At 52.4% G+C, this 17,453-nt stretch overlaps 2 protein-coding genes across 3 annotated transcripts; both read right to left on the bottom strand.

Moving 5' to 3' along the window:
- Window positions 1-4,314: 4,314 nt before the first annotated feature.
- On the bottom strand, window positions 4,315-7,189 carry SERTAD1 (SERTA domain containing 1). The gene is made up of 2 exons (XM_036896594.2): window positions 7,032-7,189; window positions 4,315-5,369 (listed from the first exon to the last, which is right to left on the bottom strand). Exon 2 carries the CDS (start codon window positions 5,367-5,369, stop codon window positions 4,659-4,661), a length of 711 nt encoding a protein of 236 aa, XP_036752489.2. The 5' UTR covers window positions 7,032-7,189; the 3' UTR covers window positions 4,315-4,658.
- Window positions 7,190-12,521: 5,332 nt separating this feature from the next.
- Window positions 12,522-16,216, bottom strand: SERTAD3 (SERTA domain containing 3). 2 transcript variants are annotated; one of them, XM_036896544.2, is made up of 2 exons: window positions 15,618-16,216; window positions 12,522-13,746 (listed from the first exon to the last, which is right to left on the bottom strand). In XM_036896544.2, the coding sequence occupies exon 2, from the start codon at window positions 13,739-13,741 to the stop codon at window positions 13,154-13,156; it is 588 nt and encodes a 195-aa protein (XP_036752439.1). In that variant the 5' UTR covers window positions 13,742-13,746; window positions 15,618-16,216; the 3' UTR covers window positions 12,522-13,153. The 2 variants fall into 2 exon arrangements, with proteins under 2 accessions (XP_036752439.1, XP_036752440.1); XM_036896545.2 differs by lacking the exon at window positions 15,618-16,216 and adding an exon at window positions 14,386-14,547.
- Between the last annotated feature and the right edge of the window lie 1,237 nt (window positions 16,217-17,453).

The following is a 17,453-nucleotide window of genomic DNA, read 5'->3' as shown; positions in this document are numbered from 1 at the left end:
TTATAGCTCCTTCTCATTTATTACATTTAATCACCAGCTATTCACAGACACTGCCTTGGTAGCTATCTCTGGGTTGGGTGGTTCTGGGGGACACCATTGACCATGACAGCCCTCACAGGACTCACAATTGGGCAGGCATTATAGAAGGGATCAATGAAACAACCGTATAATTACACACTGAGCTAAGGGCTACAGGAGGCAGATCCAGGTCTATTAAGAAGGACCTGGCACTTTGGTACTATTAGCGTATGCAGGGAGGGCTTCCTAGAGGAAGTGACATTTGAGCAAGTACCTGCAGTATACATAGGAGTTCATGCAAAGCTGTGCTGTGGGTGGTGGACAAGTTAGAGTGGGTTTCAGGTAGAGGGAATAACCTGTGCAAAGAGCCCTTTGAGAAACTGGTGAATGTGGGAGTGTGAGGGAAACCAGAGGGGAGGCCTGCAGTCAGCAGGACCCCAAAGGAGGGGCTAAGACCTTATCCTGAGGGCCTTGGGTACCATCAGGAGGGACAAATCTGGATTAAGTAGTGGAGGGTGGAAAGAGTCTGACTAGAGGCCAGGCTAGAGTCAGGAAGAAAATCCACGTCTCTCTGCTCAGGGTCAGGCAGACAAGGTGGGTACCTGCTATTCTGTCTCTGTCTGCATCTCAGAGAGTAGATATCTTTGCTCCTTCTCCGTGGTGGGGGACAAGCACTGGGCCTTTTGCTGTTAAGTAAGATGTTAGGTGTAAGTTTTCTGAAGCTGCCCTTTAGCAGTTGAAGGAAGCTTCCTTTCCTAGTTTGTTGTGAGTTTTTTGACGATGTGTCCCTCTATGTCTCTGCTCCTCTCTGTCTCTGTCCTCACTCCATGTCTCTGTCTCCATGTCTCTCTAGGTGTCACTCTGTCTCCTTCTCTCTTTCTCTGTCTGTCTCTTTCTCTCTGGGCCTCTTGCTTTCCCTCACCCAAGGGGGTGTGGCCATGAGAAGTTGAGTTTCACGGGTGGCACCAGTGTCCTGGTTCCGGCCAAGGCCACCTCAGTAAACACAGGACATCCTGCAGGACTGTGGGAAGAAAAGGAAGCTTCTCTGCAGGACCACCCTCTCCTAACCTAGTCTGAGTCAAGTGCGAGCTGGGTCCAAACCAGTGCAGCCAATATCTCCCTCACCCCCATCCTTCCTACCTGCTCCTGCCCCCTGCCCCATCCACTGAGCTCCAGTCCCACAGCCACAGCCACCTGGATGCCTTCCCCAGGGTGTCCCCCAGCCCCTTGCACCCACTGTGTCCTTCTCTGGCCTCAGCACCAACCCTAGACCTGCTTGAGCTTCCAGTCACCATCCCAGCTTGGCCGTACTGTCCCCAGTTCCCTGGCTGGGGTCCTGGGGCTCATCCTGCCCCATTGCTCCTCTGTCCCACAGCTTGTCCTCTTGGCCTCCTGAGCGTCTCTCCTTTCCCCTCCCCCTCCTCTCCCCATGGTTACTATGCCTCTTCCTGGCCTCCCTCCAGGGCTCCTGGCCTCCAGTCTCACCTCCCCCCTACCACATCCACATGGTAGCCAGAGGGATCCCTTTACTTGCTGGCTCCCTGGTGCCTTTGCAGTGAAGTCCCTCACCCAGCGCCTTACCTGCCCTGGACTCTTCAATCTCCTCCAGCTCCATCACTCACCTTACTGGTTTCCCCCTCTTTCCAGCTGAACATGGTGCTTACAGACCCCTAAAGAGGTTGTAGAGTCCTTTCCTAGCCCTTGTACATGCTGTTCCCTCTGCCTAAAACACTCTCTCCACAGAACAACAGCCCTCTGAGGTGGGTACTGTCCCTGTTCCAGCTTGCATATGAGAACCCTGAGGCCCAGAGTAGTTAAGTACCTTGCCTAGAGTTCCGCAGCCACAGAACAGCAAAGCAGAGGTTCAAACAGAGGTGGTCCAGCTTCCAAGCACCACCTCTGCTCTACAGCTTATTGCATCCTGTTGACTAAGCATCATTAGGTTTCTGCACCAGGCCTGCCCACTGTAGGTGCTCAGTAAATGTTCACTGAATGTGCGAATGGGATGGGGTGAAAGATGAGCCTTAGAAGGTGCAGGGTTCGGATTCCAGAGGACTGCCATAACTTCTGAGGGCCCGAGGCAGGGGAGAGACACGGTCAGATTTGCCTTTTATATAGGGCCAGGCATACAGCACATATTCATAAATCTTCTCTGAATGAGGGAAGGGATGAAGGGAGGGAGGCAGTGAGGAGATCAAGGACAGCTCTCCCAGGTGTTGGAGGAAAATGTGTGTGTGATGGGGGTCCCGGTCAATGCCCATGGAGGGAAGCTGGCCTGGGGACTGTCATGGTGGGGCACACAGAGGCTCTGTAAAAAGAAAAAGCAGTGCCAAGGTTGGTGGCTCAGCTAGGAATGGTGTGGGCCCTGGAATCTGCTGGCCGAGGTAGCATGGCCTTCTGGGGTTGAGCCTGAGGGCGGAGGGGCACACCAGGGCCAGGAAGCCTGCACAATCATCTGGGGGTCAGACATGGGGAGAGTGGGGCAGGTCCTCAGGGCACCAGGAAGATGGGACCAGAGCTGATCCAGCCCTTATGTTGCTTTTGTGCAAAAGGCTTGCCCCTTCCCCCAAGGCACTTGACTTCCATTTGCTGCAAAACTGTAGTAGTAAATATGCAAATATGGTAGCCTCTAATCATGGAGCCTATGTGCAGTGCACAACTTGTGCAACTGTACACGGTCTCTGGAGAAGGGGGCATTGGGTTGCAGGCACAGAGACAGATGGGGACATCATTGACAGGTATGCTGTGTGTATCCCTTGGTTCCACCTCACTTATCCCCCAATTTGGTACCCAGAGACATCAGAAACAGGCCCTCAGGCTGTTGTAAACAGAGGGCACTGCTGATCCCTCACTGGGGGATTCCTGGGCCACTGGACAAATCTCCGGGGAATCTAAGACAGTGGCACCCCCGACTCCCAGACTGGGCACCAGGGGGCATTGCTGAGTTCATCATAAACTCCCAAAGTCTGGGTCTGGGTCAAAACTGAGTCTGAGTCCCACTGAGGGTTTAAAGCCACCAGGTGTTGGGGTAGGCACTCGGAAGACCCTCGCGCCTGGGCACCAGGTCCCTTCAAGCCATTTCCACTCTCCTCTCTACGCCGCCTCATCTACTTCCAGAAATGGGCACAACTTCCTCTGCTCCTCCAGGAAGCTCCACTCCGCCCTCCCCTTCCCGGCCCGATGGGCCGGCCCGAAGCTGCCCGCCTCCCCCGGGTTCCACCCCCAGCTTTAGCCTCCGCAGAGCTTCCGGCTGGAGGGGAGGCACGGGGGCCAACGATTTTGGTGTCCCTTTGCTGGCGATTCCCCTTTCGAGGCCCAGTCGGCCGCTCAGGTCACCGAGCGGCCCTCGGTTCCTCCCTCCACCCCGGCCCCGACTGCTTCCAGGGGGCCTCTCCCCCGCCCCGGGCGCTGCCCTGCCCCCACGGCCGCCAGGAAGGACGCTGCCTGGGTCCCGTGCCAGGCCTCTGAGTGTGCGGCCCCTCCCAGCCGGGCCAGGAATGCGGCTGGACCGCGGGGGCGGCGCAGACACCCGGCGCACAGGCCGGCACGATCAACCAGGCAGGCAGGCAGGTGGCCCCAGCGCGCCGGGCCTGGGTTTCTTCTAGAAGAAAAGCAGGACCGCCTGTCGCCTATCAGTCAAGCCACCAAAGCTGGTGTCTTTATTTTGGAGTTGGCCTCCGAGCTGCCCTCTCCCCTGCCCAAAGACAGATTTCAGACTCGGAGTGGATTTTATTTTTTAAAACTTGCTACAGTCTCCCTTTCTTTCACCACTTTCCTGGAGAGCTGGCTCTCAATGCTTCTTGGAAAGGTTCCATAAAGCCTCCAGCTTTGTGCTTTTATTTCTGGCTCATTCTGAAAGCTCCCTTTTGCCCCCACCTCTAGCCCCCAAGACACACAACACTGGTAGGCTCCACACAGCTACTAGATTTCATTTTTAAAAAGTGGCCAGGGGCTCCATCAGCACTACCTCCATTATTATGTACATCATGCAGGCACATCAGAAAAACCTGAGTATGTTCTGGGGAATTTTCCAAAGGGCCACTACCAGATCTAACTGCTCAAACCAATAAAGCCGAAAAGTTCATGGCTTAAAGCTCACCTGCTCAAGCTGTGGCCTCTCCGAGGCTGTTTTCTTGACTGTAAAATGGGGATAATAATAATGCCATTCTTGTTATAAGGATTAAATGAGTTAACACACACCTAGAGTTTAGCATTGTGCTGGGCACACAGTCCATGCTCAATAAATGGTAGAGGCGATTATTTCATCCTTGTCTTAGCTCAAGAAACACACAAGACTTGAGACTTCCCAGGGTTGGTTTTAATGTCAAAAAACTGTCTGGGTTCTCTTCCCCCATGAGGGTAACAATACCCCAGGCTATGACCTCTGGGGATTCAGTCCAGCACAGGGCCTGGTCCAGTTACCTTCTTGCCACCAAGCTCTGTCACTCTATCATGAGGGCCAATCCCAGACTACCCCCATCAGTTTGAGACAAGGATGAAGGTGAAGTTCACCTGGGACTAGATCTGTCTCTCCAGAGCCCCTTGCTCTATTTTAGGGAAACAGATGTGTTGTTCCAAGGAGAGTTGGTCCAGCTACCAGGCTCAGTTTGGACAGCAGACAACCATCCCAGCCCTGGATGTCAGCGCCCTGGCCCTGGTGGCCGCTCCAGTGCCTGTGTGCCCACCAGCACGTCCATGAGGTAGTCCAGCTCGGCCTCATCCAGGCCCAACGCTTCTTCCTTGCCAGGCCCATCCTCAGGGCCAGGTTTGAGGCACTCAGAGGCCGGCGCCCAAAGTTCACTGTCATACATGGAGGTGTCGATGTCCTCAAACAGGCCCTCAAGCCCATCGTCCAGCAGACAGCCAGTGGCTGGGCCCAGCAGGTCCAAAGCACCCAGGCCAGGTGGGGCTCCCCCAGTGGAGCGGCCTGGTGGCCCCTCATCTGCCAGAGGCTGGGGGGCCTGGCTCAGGCCCTCAATATGGCTGAGGTCCTCCAGAAGGCTGGCCATGGAGGCTGAGAGGGCGGCATCTGAGCTGGCCAGGAGGTTGTCAGCCACTCCAGGGGCTGCAGGTGGGGTGGGCACAGGTGGCAGGGCAGCTGCCGGTGCCATAGATGCCTGGATGCGCCGTAGTGTGTTCACTACCAGCACCAGGTGCCTCAGGTCTGGCTCACTTTGCCGCAGGCTGTGGTGCAGCTTGAGCACCGAAAGGTCAAAGAGGGAGTTGGAGGCCACGGCCGGTGGTGCCTGTGTCACTGCTGGGAGACTAGGATCCAGCCACCAGGCATCAACAGCCAGGGCTTCCTTCTCCTCCTCCTCCCGCTTGCGCTTAAGGCCCTTGCTCAGCATCATCTGTGGGGAAGGGAGAGTCATTCAGCTATGGAAAGCCAATGTTAAGTTCAAACCCTGGCTTTGACAACTAATGTCTGCATGATCTTGGGCAAATCATTTAACCTCTGTGAGCCTAGGCTATAAGGGAAACTTTCAGATATGAATGATAATATTATCTACTTTACAGAAGAGTTTCATGGAATAAATGAGATAATATACAAAAACACAACAGTAAGAATAATTACTGATAAGTACTCTTGATAATAACTTTTTATATCAACAAACCATGTTTGTTGAACAAAAACGTTCAATATTTAACAACTTCATTTATGAAAGTGGCTGTTTCACATAGTTGAATCTAACATTTATGGAGTGTCTACTATGCATCAGACAATAAACAAACAGGAACTGTAAGGATGGTGCTAGGGAGATACTAAAGGTTCTGGGGAGTGGTCAGGGAAGGCTCTTAAGGAGGTGACATTTGAGCTGAGCCCTCAAACAAGAGAAGGAGCAAGCCAGCACCTGGGGAAGAGAGAACAGCAAAGGCAAAGAAAAACCTGGAGCCTGAATGAGCTTGAACGAAGAGGCCAGTGTGGTCAGCTGCACAGAGTGCTTATGGTGGTGGTGGTCGGGGTGTGTGTATTTGTTTGGAGATTTACTCAGAATCAAGGAATCTGGATTTTACTGTATTGTGGGAAGGCATTGAAGGGTTTTGCGCAGGGAGGAGAATGGTGTGAATTGATTAGGCTTCCAGGAGATACCCACTGGCTGCTTCAAGGAAGATGGGGGATGGGTAGGAGAGGGTAAGAGTGTGGCGGTGGGATCCATTCGGAGGCTCCTACTCTTTGGGACAGGCAATGATGGTGGCCTGGAGTGTCTAGATGGTGGTGGTGGTGGGTATGGAAGGAAGTTGGTTGATTCAGGAGTTATCTGGGAAGCAGAGTGGACAGAGCTTGCCAAAAAATCCCGATAGGCATGGGAGTCGCTAAGATAACTTTTGAGGACCGACACTTTCCCCGGGGTAGGAGTTTCTGGAGATCTGGACTCATGGCCCAATCTGGTTTTTTAAGCCAGGCAGCCAGCAGGTTCCAGCCCCCAGGCCCTTGCCCAAAGGACCTTAAGAGTGAGACCCCTTACACTACTCAAAACGGTCCTGCCTCCTTCCCCACAGACCAGGGAGTACAGAACCGCAGGAATTCACCCCCACCCCCGACTCCGCCCCCCGCCGGGTCCCGGCGCCCCCTAGCGGCGCCAGGCCCGCTTTTCCCCCGAGGCATTCCGGCCCCTGAGACCCCGGGATCTTTTACACTGCCCGCGTTCAGGTTGTAGTTTCTGCCTGCCGCCGGGGCACCGCAGGCCGAGATCGCCGGAGGGCTGTTCTGCCTCTCGGCCTCCACTAGCTTCCGGAAGGCAGTGGAGGCGGCTCCTACCGAAGAGGCGGCGGCGGCGGCGGCGGCGGGGGCGAGTGAGTCACGCAGCCGGAGCCAGGGAGCCGGCGCCTCCGCCCCCTTTCCCGTGCAGCGGCGTGATTCACCCGGCCTGGTCGGGTGGCACTAAAAGGCCCGCACGTCTCGATCCCGGGTAGCCCAGAGCTGACCTGCCGAACCCGGGAATCGAACCTTTCAGTAGACCCCCGCCGCCGGCACCCCTTCACTCCCCAGGCCCCTACCTTCATTTACATACCTAGCTCAACAGCTGCCAATCAGAACGAAGAGGGAACCACTCGCAGCCAATCAGGAAGCGGCAGCGGCAGCATCGTTCGTCCGCTCTACCTCCACACCCGGCGCCTGGGTCGCGAGACGCAGTTCTGACTCCGGCGCACGACTCCAGGCTCCGAACTCCCTTTAGATACCGCCCATTCCCGTGGCGGACCCGCCCTCCACCCAGGGATTGGCTTTGGATGGTGATGGGCGGAGTCTGCAGGGGGCAGGTTGGAAGGCAGAGGCTGTTGGCCTCAGAGCGCATGCCTGGGCGGCTGCGCGAGGAGCGGAAGGAAGGTGGGGTGGCTGTTTGCCCTGCGGGACAGTTGTAGTGGTAGAGGCGGGGGTGTGTGTGCGTGCTCCTCACACCTATCCAAGTACCTGCCAAACCCAACAACTTACGCACCCAACCCCGGTAGGGATCTACACTCTGGCCAGATAGGCCTGGGTTCAAATTCTTACCACTTCTTTGATGTGAGACCTTGGAATAATGTTTGACATTTCTAAGTCACACACAGTCTTATTAAATGGGCACCTTCTTGTCTACCAATTGAGTTAGGAAAACTTAAATAAGGTTGTTTCAGCAAATGCTCGGCCGATGGACACATTTGAGCTTAGAAAGACTGGAGGGTGTGAGGATGTCACATTCTGGATCCCCTAAACAGGTGTGTGAACTTGGACAAGTGTTTTAACCCCTTAGGGTCTCAGTTTCCTCACCTTTAAAATGAGAAAAACAGTGTCTGGCCAGAGGTTGTTTTGAAGATTAAACAGAATAACTTGAGCAAAACAGAGTGGTGGTTAATATGTCTTCCTTGTTAGTAGTAATGGTTGTTGGGGGTAATAACACAGGCGCTTAGTTCAAGGGGGGACACACAGGGTGTTAGTATAGGTAGACAGGAGTGTAATACCCGTCCAGTAAACTGATAATGGGATTTACCTTCTTCAGGTAGCATATTTGCTAACTCTTCTGGAGCTATGGGAAGAACTATTAGTTGTGAATAAAGCTCCTGGTCAAAGTAAACTCTCAAAAATGCTATTTATACTAGGTAATTCAGGCAGGGATCTTTTTGATGGATGCTCAAACCAGGGGGTGACATGTTAGTGGGAGATAGGACCTTGACAGGCTCCAAAGCATTACTTCACTGGATACTTGCTCACCCCAAAGAGGAAAATATCCTTTTATTATGTGGAGATGTGGTGCTCACTACTTTAACCATGTAATGAAAATCCACATGCACCATAATGGGATATCCCAACACTGGGTGTTACCTGATATGATGCATTAGGAAGTACAGAACATTCCCTGTGGAGTCTCCCTGTGAAATTGCTGTGAATAAACTGAATCTCATCAAGCCTCTAGACCCAATTTCTGGCTTAGAGAAAACAGAGGAACAAATTAAACACAAACACAGTCAGACAAATATAGACTGTGGGACACTACTGTACAACTGGGCTGTTCGACCAAAAATTCAAATTCAGAAAAACACAAAAAGAGACTGGTGGGGGTGAGGTTTGGGGGAGGGGTGTTCCAGAATAAAAGGTACTATATAATTTCCTTATTACAACCAAATAGGCCTGATTTGGTGGGGAGGAAACAGCTATAAAAAGAAATTCCTGGGGAAATTTTAATATAGACTGGATATTAGATGATTGACAAAATTCCTAGTTTTCTTAGATGTAAAATAATATTGTGGTTTGTAGGTGAGTGTCCTTAATTTTAAGAAATGCCTGATGAGCTGTTAGGGGTAGAATATTAAGATGTCTGCAATTTACTCTTCAGTGGTTCAGCAAAAGAAAAAAATAAACACATGCACATAAACATGTAGATAAAGGAAACTTAAAATATTCACAATTAAGTCTGGGTGGGAGGGTAAGCAATGCTTAGAATACATACTTTTCCCATCTTTTCTAGGTACTTGAAATTCTTCATCATAAAGAGGATAAAATGCTAATTAGAAGCAGGCCCCTACTAGGCAAATTCACATAATTTCCCCCCCCAACCTATCTTTATGGCCTGGGAAAAAAGGAGGCTGAGAGTCTCTCAAGTGGCTTGCTCCAGGTCACACACTGAAGAGCTTGTAGAAGCCTGATGAGTTTGATTAACTTATTTATTGAGCACCTACTATGTTGTGGACACCATTGTAGACAATGAGGGTACAGTGCTGGATATGCCTCACAGGGCCTCTTTTCTCATGGATCAGGGGAGGAGGTGAGAGAGAAAATAAATACAAAAACAAATATATTCATTGATTCACAAACATTCATGGATTGAGCACCTTCTATGTGCCAGGCACTGTTGTAGGCCTGTACAACTACAGACAAAAATCCCTACTGTGAGGAGGAGGACAATAAACATAATGAATTATTCACTATTTTAGATGGCGACAAATAAAAAGGAAAAGAATAAAGCAGAACAGGAGGAGAGCAAGAAAGGGTGTATAGTTTAGACAAGGTGCTGGTGGTGGTGGAGGGTTCTCTGAAGAGGTAACATTGAGTAGGGTACTGATGAAATGAGACAGGCAGTAATGCTCTAGCAGACCAGTGTCCAGCCAGAGGAAAGGCCCAGTGCAAAGGCCCTGGAGTGGGAGTGTGCTAGCCAACCTAGCTGGACCGTGTGTTGCTGGGCAGGGGGCCAGGGGAGTTTTCAGGCCATTTAGAGCACTCTGTGGACCTGAGGAAGATAATTTCTGCTTCTGTTCAGTGACTTGAAAACGAAATAAAGAGGCCTGGGGAGAGGTCCCTGTAACCAAGGTGGTCTGGGAGAGCCTCCCTAAGGAGGTGACACCAGAAAGTGGGTAAGGAGCCAGGAGTTCAACGGGCTGGGGGAAGGGAGCGGAGAGAGGCCGATCTTCGGGAAATGAAACCAGAAGCCAAGCCTCCGGGCCGGCAGGCCTGGGGAGGAGCCTCGGCCAGCCCGGGAGAGAGGGGGTTAGGCGAGCGCCCCGCCCCCAGCCGGCGCCCCACCCGGCCTCTGGGGAAGGAGCAGGCGCCGGGCGGGCGGGCCTTTGCCGCCTCCCGGGTCCCCGCCGGCCGCCAGAGCCGTGCGGAGGGTGGGTATGTGGGATGGGCGGCCCCGCGGCCACGCCCCCAGACGGCCGCGGCCCATCCCCCACGGGGACTGCAGGGGAGGCGGCTGGCGGAGGTGAACTCTGCCCTCAGCGACCCGGTTCCCTTCGCAGGGCCGGCCTTTCCACTCCTTTCCTCTGTACTTTAGCTGGGCAAGTGCTGGACCCCCCGGTGAGCCTGTTTGCTCATCTGCAAAGTAGGGGAGCTCCTCATACTGGCCTCACTGCAGTATGAACAAGTTACGTGTGTTGTTACCTGGTACTTTAACTAACTTAGTACTAACAAGGAAGAGTGGCTTCCTCTTCCCTCCGGGAACCTTAGGGCAAAGAGAGCCTATTAAAAGGTTGGTCAAATTTCCTCCCTCCTCTGCTCAGCACTCTTCCATGGCTTCCGCCTTACTCAGGGTGAAATTCAAATCCTTTGGGATTCGCGCAGACCCTGCTTGATTTCCCCCCTCAGCTCCTTCACCTCGTGTCCCAGTACCCCCACGTTTGCAGTCGGCTCCAGCCACGCTAACCTCAACATTCTTCAAACACCTGCTATGACCTCAGGGCCTTTGCACTGGCTTTTCCCTCTGCCATGCTCCTTACCTTTCAGATTCACATGGCTTCTCCCCTCTCTCAGGTCTTCACTCAAATGTTACCTTGTCAATGAGGCCTTCTTTGGCCATCCCATCCAAATAGCAACACCCGCCATTACTTTCCTGCTTTCTTTCTCCTCAGCATTTATCACCACCTGACAGGCTGACAGGCTGCATATTTTACTTATTTTTTGTGCTAATTTCAGCTTTCCTCCACTATCATGCTTTATGAGAGCAGGAAATGTTTTATTTATGTGCCTCCAAGAGCTCCAGGCCCACAGTAGGCACTCAAATAAAATTTGAGCAATTATTGGAATCCTTGGGGGGCCTCAGGTCCCATTTTACACCCTGGGCACCATCACTCAGTGAGGCAGATAGTACAGCAGATTTTGAAGCTGGGACATGGTGGTGAGAAGAAGAATGAGGGAGTGTGGGGCTGAGTTCAGACAGGTTGGAGGCAAGGTTGGCCATTACAAGGTTAGGAGCTCTTTTTTTCAATACCAAAAGAATTTCGGAGTGCCTACCCATTCCAAGCATGGTAGATACAAGCACGGGGATACATCTGGGCAAAACTGACAAAACCCTGCCCTCTGGGTTTCTAACAGACCGGAAGGCTAAGCATAAACTCACTAACTTGAGATTGGATAGGTGCTACTAAGCAAATTAAACAATGTGATGGGATGGTGCACCTAAATGCACTAAGAGCAGGGAAGATCCAAGGAGGAGATATTTGGGTTGAAGTTATGGGGAGAAGTGTCCTCCAGGCAAGAGCAAAGGCCCTGGGGTAGAAATGAGCTGGGGGTCAAAGGAGATCAAGGTGACGAGAGAGAAATTAACTAGGGAAATTAGAAATGAGATAGTCAGATCTTAAAGGCCTTAATGAAGTTGGGGATGTACTCTGTTAGGAGTCACTGCAAGTTTTGAGGAAAACATGATCCACTGGGCATCAGTATTCAGATGTAGGTCTCATGTGCCTTCTTCAGATCCTCTTAATCACCAAATCTCACTTGGCACCCATTACCCCACTGCATTAAGACTTCATCTAATATCCCTTAGAGTGAGAATCTGGCTTTGAACAAGACACAGGCAGAATTCCTGTCCTTTCCCCCATCTGTGGACGCCAACCAGGTGTAGTTCCTCCTTGCAAGCCTTCTAGAGAAGTCCCTAATGCTGTGCAACCTCACCTGACTGGAGAACTTCAAAGGTCTGTGGAGAGATGGCCAGTGCAGCAACAGATCATGTACTCCCTGGCCTTCTCTTCTCTCCTCTCACCAGCCTGGACTTGCACCTCCCAAATAAACTATAGGTACTTTTTTGCCTAGGCTCTGTTTCCTAGCCAAGTTTTCTAGAAAGATCTTTTTGTAACAGGGGGTCTTCAGCATTTTTTCTCCTCTGGGCCTCAGCAGCACATTTCATACAATGAAAGGATTGACTTTTAAGATAGTGTTATCCTTTTGACACATACTTTATGTGTGTGTGCAACAGAATAGTTAAGAACCAGGCTCTGGAGGTAGACTGTGTTTGAGTCCTACTCCCTGGTCCTTGGCTCTTCCTAGCTATGTGACCCTGAGCAAGTGACTTGGCCTCTCTGAACCTGAGGCCCCTCCTATACAAGATGTGGTAAAAGTATCTACTTCTAAATTATTGAGCATTAAATGACTTAATTCAAATAAAGTGGATAGAACAGCACTCTAAACACTTAATACATATTAGGCTTAATGATATGCCTGCCTCAACTTTGGCAGGGAAAGTGTACAGGTGTCCAGGGAACTTACCAAGTCCTTTCCATTAAACCACTGAAGTTTTAAAAAACTTTAGGCAACAACACCCCTTCCAAAATATTTTATTATAAAAAAAATAATTACAAACAACCACACACACAAAAAAAGCCACCACAAAACCCACCTCTCTCTTAAATTATGTGGCATGGAGCAGTTTGGTTTCCACCCTATTGCACGTGGTCCGGCCTGGTTATGAATCGGGAGGCTGCTGGGACTGGGGTCCTGCCAAGGACGTGGAGTTCAGCCTGGGGGGAGGAGGTCAGCCTCTCCCACTCCCTCAAGGTGCAAGAGGCAGAGCCAGGGTTTCCATAGCAACCAGGCAGCACATCCCTGTCATCTTTGACAGGCCCAGCTTTATCTTCCCTGAGGCCCCAGTGGTCACAAGGGGAGTAGAAACTGGAGGGAAAGGCCTTAGAAATGTGGAAGTGGGAAATCAGACTCACAGAAACAGAGTCATGTTAAGGCATTTGGACAGATAAATTAATTCTGGAAGACCCACCTTCACAGAAGGCTGTGGTAACCAGACACACACACACACATGCAAGATGGTTTGTGGAACCCTGAAATGGGAGGAAAGGGGGCCACAGGCAATGCTGAGAGCCCCCAACAAAACACACACACACAGCTGCGTCCAGAGATCGAGCCACCAAGGCTGAGATGAGAGCCCCCATCCAAGTTTTAAGATCCCAGAATGATTTCCATGATGTGATCTAGTTCATTCCACTCCCAGGATCCTGGGGCACAGAAGAGGTTGTGAGGAGGCTCCGGTGGGGCCAGTACAGGCTCCTTCTCCACTGTAGATGTGTCAATGTCCAGAAAGAAGTCATCTAGACCAGAGTCCCCCAGGTACTGGGAGCTCAGAGCTTCTAAGAAGACTGGATCTGGCTGGGGCAGCACTTCATGCTGTGGGGCTGCAGGAACCACTGGATTCTGAGGGGGCTCAGTCTCGTCCATGGAGGTCTCCAGCTCCCTGAGAATAGAGCCAATGGTGGCCGACAGGGAGAAGTCCTCCTCGCCCAGAAATAGGGGCTCGGGGGGCAGAGCAGGAGCAGGAGCCAGGCAAAGCGCGGCCTGGAGCTGCTGGAGGGTGTTGTGAATAAGGACATGTCTGCGGAGGCTCGGTGCTCGGGGGCCCAGACTTCGCTGGACTTTGTCTAGGGAGATGCGGAGCAGGGCTTGCTGGTAGCTCCGCAGGCCTGCCGGACCCCAGTTCCACTTCTCATCCTCCTCCAGATCTGAGTGTTTCCTCTTCAAGCCTCCTACCATGGTGCCTTGTGGAGAAAAGAGGGCATATCAGACACAGCAGGGCTAGTTCAAATCCTGAATTTCCCATATGGTTGTTGTTGATTTTTATGATCTGACACTCCGTTTCTTTTTATAAAGTGATAGTATGAATCCCCCAAGGAGTATGTGACTGAGAAAACAAGATCTGGATTTAATCACAGCTGGGTTTGAATCCCACTTACTTGCCTGTGTAGCCTCGATTAGTGAATTTATCTCCTTGAGATTAAACTTATTTATCTGAAAGACGAGGGTCCTAATTCAAGTCTCTCTGAGTTTTAAAACTGTTCTTTCCATAATAATCATTTCTTTGCAAGTGTCACACGACAGGTGTGGAGTACACAGACTTGGACTGGAAGTAGGGAACCTGGGTTTGAATTCTGCCTTTGACACTGCTCAACTCTGATCTTGGTGAGTGATGGGACATTATCTCTCTGGGCCTCAGTTTGCTCATGTGTAAAAAATGAGGATTATAAAAATTCTCACCATATTGTCAGGGAGATCCCACGTAAAATATGCACAGGGCCCCACCCCACAGGAAATGTTTAATAAACAAGAGTCACCTGCCACCTATTCAGTATTTTTTAGTTCCTACTAGATCCGAGCCACCTGGAGGCCTGTTCGGGCACCTAATTTGTTGAAATTGTTTCACAGGGAGGATAGTTCTGTCCATGCCCTCTTCCTTGAGCGCTCCCAAGAGTAGGGATGGGGCCTCCCTCATTCCCTCCGATAGAGCCTTCTACTTCCCCCAAAGCGCTCTCCTTAGGAAAACTTGCTAGAACGCAACTGACTCCAAGCCCCGCCCCCTCCAGGCCCATCATACCAGATCACGGCCACTTGTAGGCCCCGCCCCCTCACGACTCGCATTTAGCATTCAGGAACACCCCAATTTGGACCAGGAACTTCTGGGAAATGTGGGCCAATGACCGGGCCATACAGGATTAGACTTTGAGAGCGCACTACAATCCCCAGAGGGTTCTGCACGCCGTAGGGACGAACATGCTCCGCCCTCCCTCAAGGCATGCGCACAGGGGACCGACGTGGGAGGGGGAAGGGAACCCGGACATCTAGCTGCCGGGCGGCTGCCGAGCCCCGCCCTCCGCAGCCTCCAGGGCTGCGGGTCTGAGCTCCACGCCCGTAACACCCCTCCCCCACCCCAGGCTCCGGCTCTAAAACTGCTCTCTAGGGCCTTTGGACGCCAGAAGGGCCTAGATTCTTCTCTTAAACTGCTTTCCGGTCCAGACACCCAGGCTCCAACACATGGCTCAAAAATTACAAATGCTCTCCGGGCCACCCTGGACGACTAGGTATCTCAGTTTTGAGACCCTCCCCCGTTAACTTTCCCCTATTCTTCCGTCTTTGAAACGCTCTCGACTTTATCTCCAAACTCACTCTCCGGCTGCAAGACCTGAACAGGGAACTCTCCGGATCCCCTCCACTGCACCTGGGAGACCAAGATTTCTTGCCCCTAGTTCTCTCGCTTCTTCAAATGCCCGGGATCTCAGCCCCAACCTCTCACACCTTCTCCAGAACTCTAGAGCCTCGAATTCAATCCGTCTGAGATCCAAACCATCCTAATCTTCAGATTCCCTGTCCCAAAAGTTCCTTCCCTGGTTCTTTCGTCCTCCAAACACCCCATATCACAACTTCAAACTCTCTCCATCTGACGATCCTGTCCCAACAACTTCGCCTTCCAGGACCTCGAACTAAGTCACCGGTCCCCAAGTCCCCCCAAAACCTATGATCACCCTTCATCTGCGCCCCCCAACACGCAACCCAAACCTCGCCTCCACAGCTCTCCGGGACGCGCCTCCACTTCCCCAACCCAAGGCAGATCTCAAGACCGGCGGCCGCCCCTTACCTTGGCTGCCAGGTTCGCGAGGACCACCTCTTGAAACTTCCGCTGTCTAGCGACCCTCTAGCTCTAAGTAGGAGCCCCGCTCACCTCCCCTGGGCCTCTCCGTCTGGCCTCCGGCGCACCCAGCTCCTCCCCGGGTTGAACCGCGAGCCGCCATTGGCTGGAGTCCTGCCCGCCACGGGGCACGGATTGGCTGGGCGGAGCCACCCTCCTGTCGCCAGGAGACGCCCGACTCGCCCTCCCCGCCCCTGTAACCCCGAACATTTAAAGGATTCCGACTCGCCAGGGGACGGGCCACATCTCTAGGGAGGAGGGTGGCTGTGACGTCAAAACTGTCTGCTTCAACTCAGCTCCAAGATCGTCAGCAACGCTCTCTGCGATTCCCTCACTCCAGGCCTGGACCCTGTCGCGGAGCAAGCCTGGCTGGCACTCCCGTCCCCACCTTGCTTCCGGACGGACCGGGCTTGACCTCTCGCAGAGGCCGTGCCCTGGAGGTTCCGGGAGCGGACGCTGCGAGGAGGACAATGTCGTAGCTGAAGACCAGCCAATAGTTTGGTGCGACCCACGTTGCCTGGGCGATCGCAGCGCTCCCCCGCCTCCTCCCCACCGCCCCTCTCCTGCTGCCCTCCCGACACTTTACCCCGCGGCTCCCTTCGAAAGCCTCAGGATCTTTCAGCGCGTCCTCAAGAGGTTCTTGCTGCGTCCTTCTGATGCTTCATCCTCCCAGGACGGCACGTTGGCTGCTAGGAGCTGGTTCATGGCTCCCCACTACCTTGGGGACAGAGTCCAAACTCCTTACTTTTGCTACAAAAGCCCTTAACAGTCTGGTTTGACCACTCCATGGTCCCTACTTATCCTGCCACACCGATTCACTTTCAGTTTTGCTTAAATGGCTTCAAGCGTCCTCCACTCCAACACAGAGATTTTGTTTTCTTCCCTGCCTTCCCCAGTGCCTACAATGCCAGGTATACAGCAAGTACTAAAAAATGAGAATAAAAGACCTCCGGACTTTTAAACTTGTTTCCCTATCCTGAAAATACACCTTCAGTGTATTCCCAGACTGCCTCTCATCCGAACTCATCTCAAAGGTTTTCTCCTCTCAAAAGCCCTCCCGGATGCTCCACGATGGGTTAGAACCAATGCTGGATTCCCACGGTGTACTGTGCAGCTCTTCCTATGCCTGTCTTGTCCCCTCTGGCCGTGCCTCCTCCTCCTGGCCCTGGCGGTCACTGTTTGGACTGTGGGCCTCCTGAAGACAGGAACCAAGGTTATCTTGGTACCTACTGTTGGTCCACAGCATCACCCTAGCACAGGGCTGGACACAAAGCAGGCACCTAGTGAAAGTTTGTTAAATGCCCACGTGACAAATAAAAACATGCCCTAGGACCCAGAAAGCCTCAATCAGTAGTGCCCAACCCCGGACAAGTTTTCACCAAGGGGAGGGCTAGGTAGTTTTCTCCAGGCTACCCCTGGGAAGGGAGGTTTAAGACTCCTCAGACCAGTTCTGGCTTGTTGGAATTTGTCAACCAAGTCATCCTGCGATTTGCTGAAGCAGAGTAGGATTGGAATGGACTTTTTTTTGTGGTGGGGAGGAGACAGCATTGCTGCATATGGCTGGAGGGGAAGCAGGAGGTTGGGAGAAAGGAGTGGCTTGTTCAAACCTGAGAAAGATGTCTGGGGAACTTCTTTCCCTTCCCCTCCCAAACCTACCCCTCCTCCAGGGTCCTTCTCTCAAGATGACCCTACTGTAACACTGTCCCCAGGTTGTAGCCCTATGCTTCTCCCTGGATGCCTCCTCCCTCATGGACTTGTCCACTGAAGCTCACATCCATCCTCTCT

Source organism: Manis pentadactyla, chromosome 15 (genome assembly GCF_030020395.1).
Source record: "Manis pentadactyla isolate mManPen7 chromosome 15, mManPen7.hap1, whole genome shotgun sequence".
Classification (NCBI taxonomy): domain Eukaryota; kingdom Metazoa; phylum Chordata; class Mammalia; order Pholidota; family Manidae; genus Manis; species Manis pentadactyla.
This window is presented reverse-complemented; position numbering and strand designations above follow the sequence as displayed.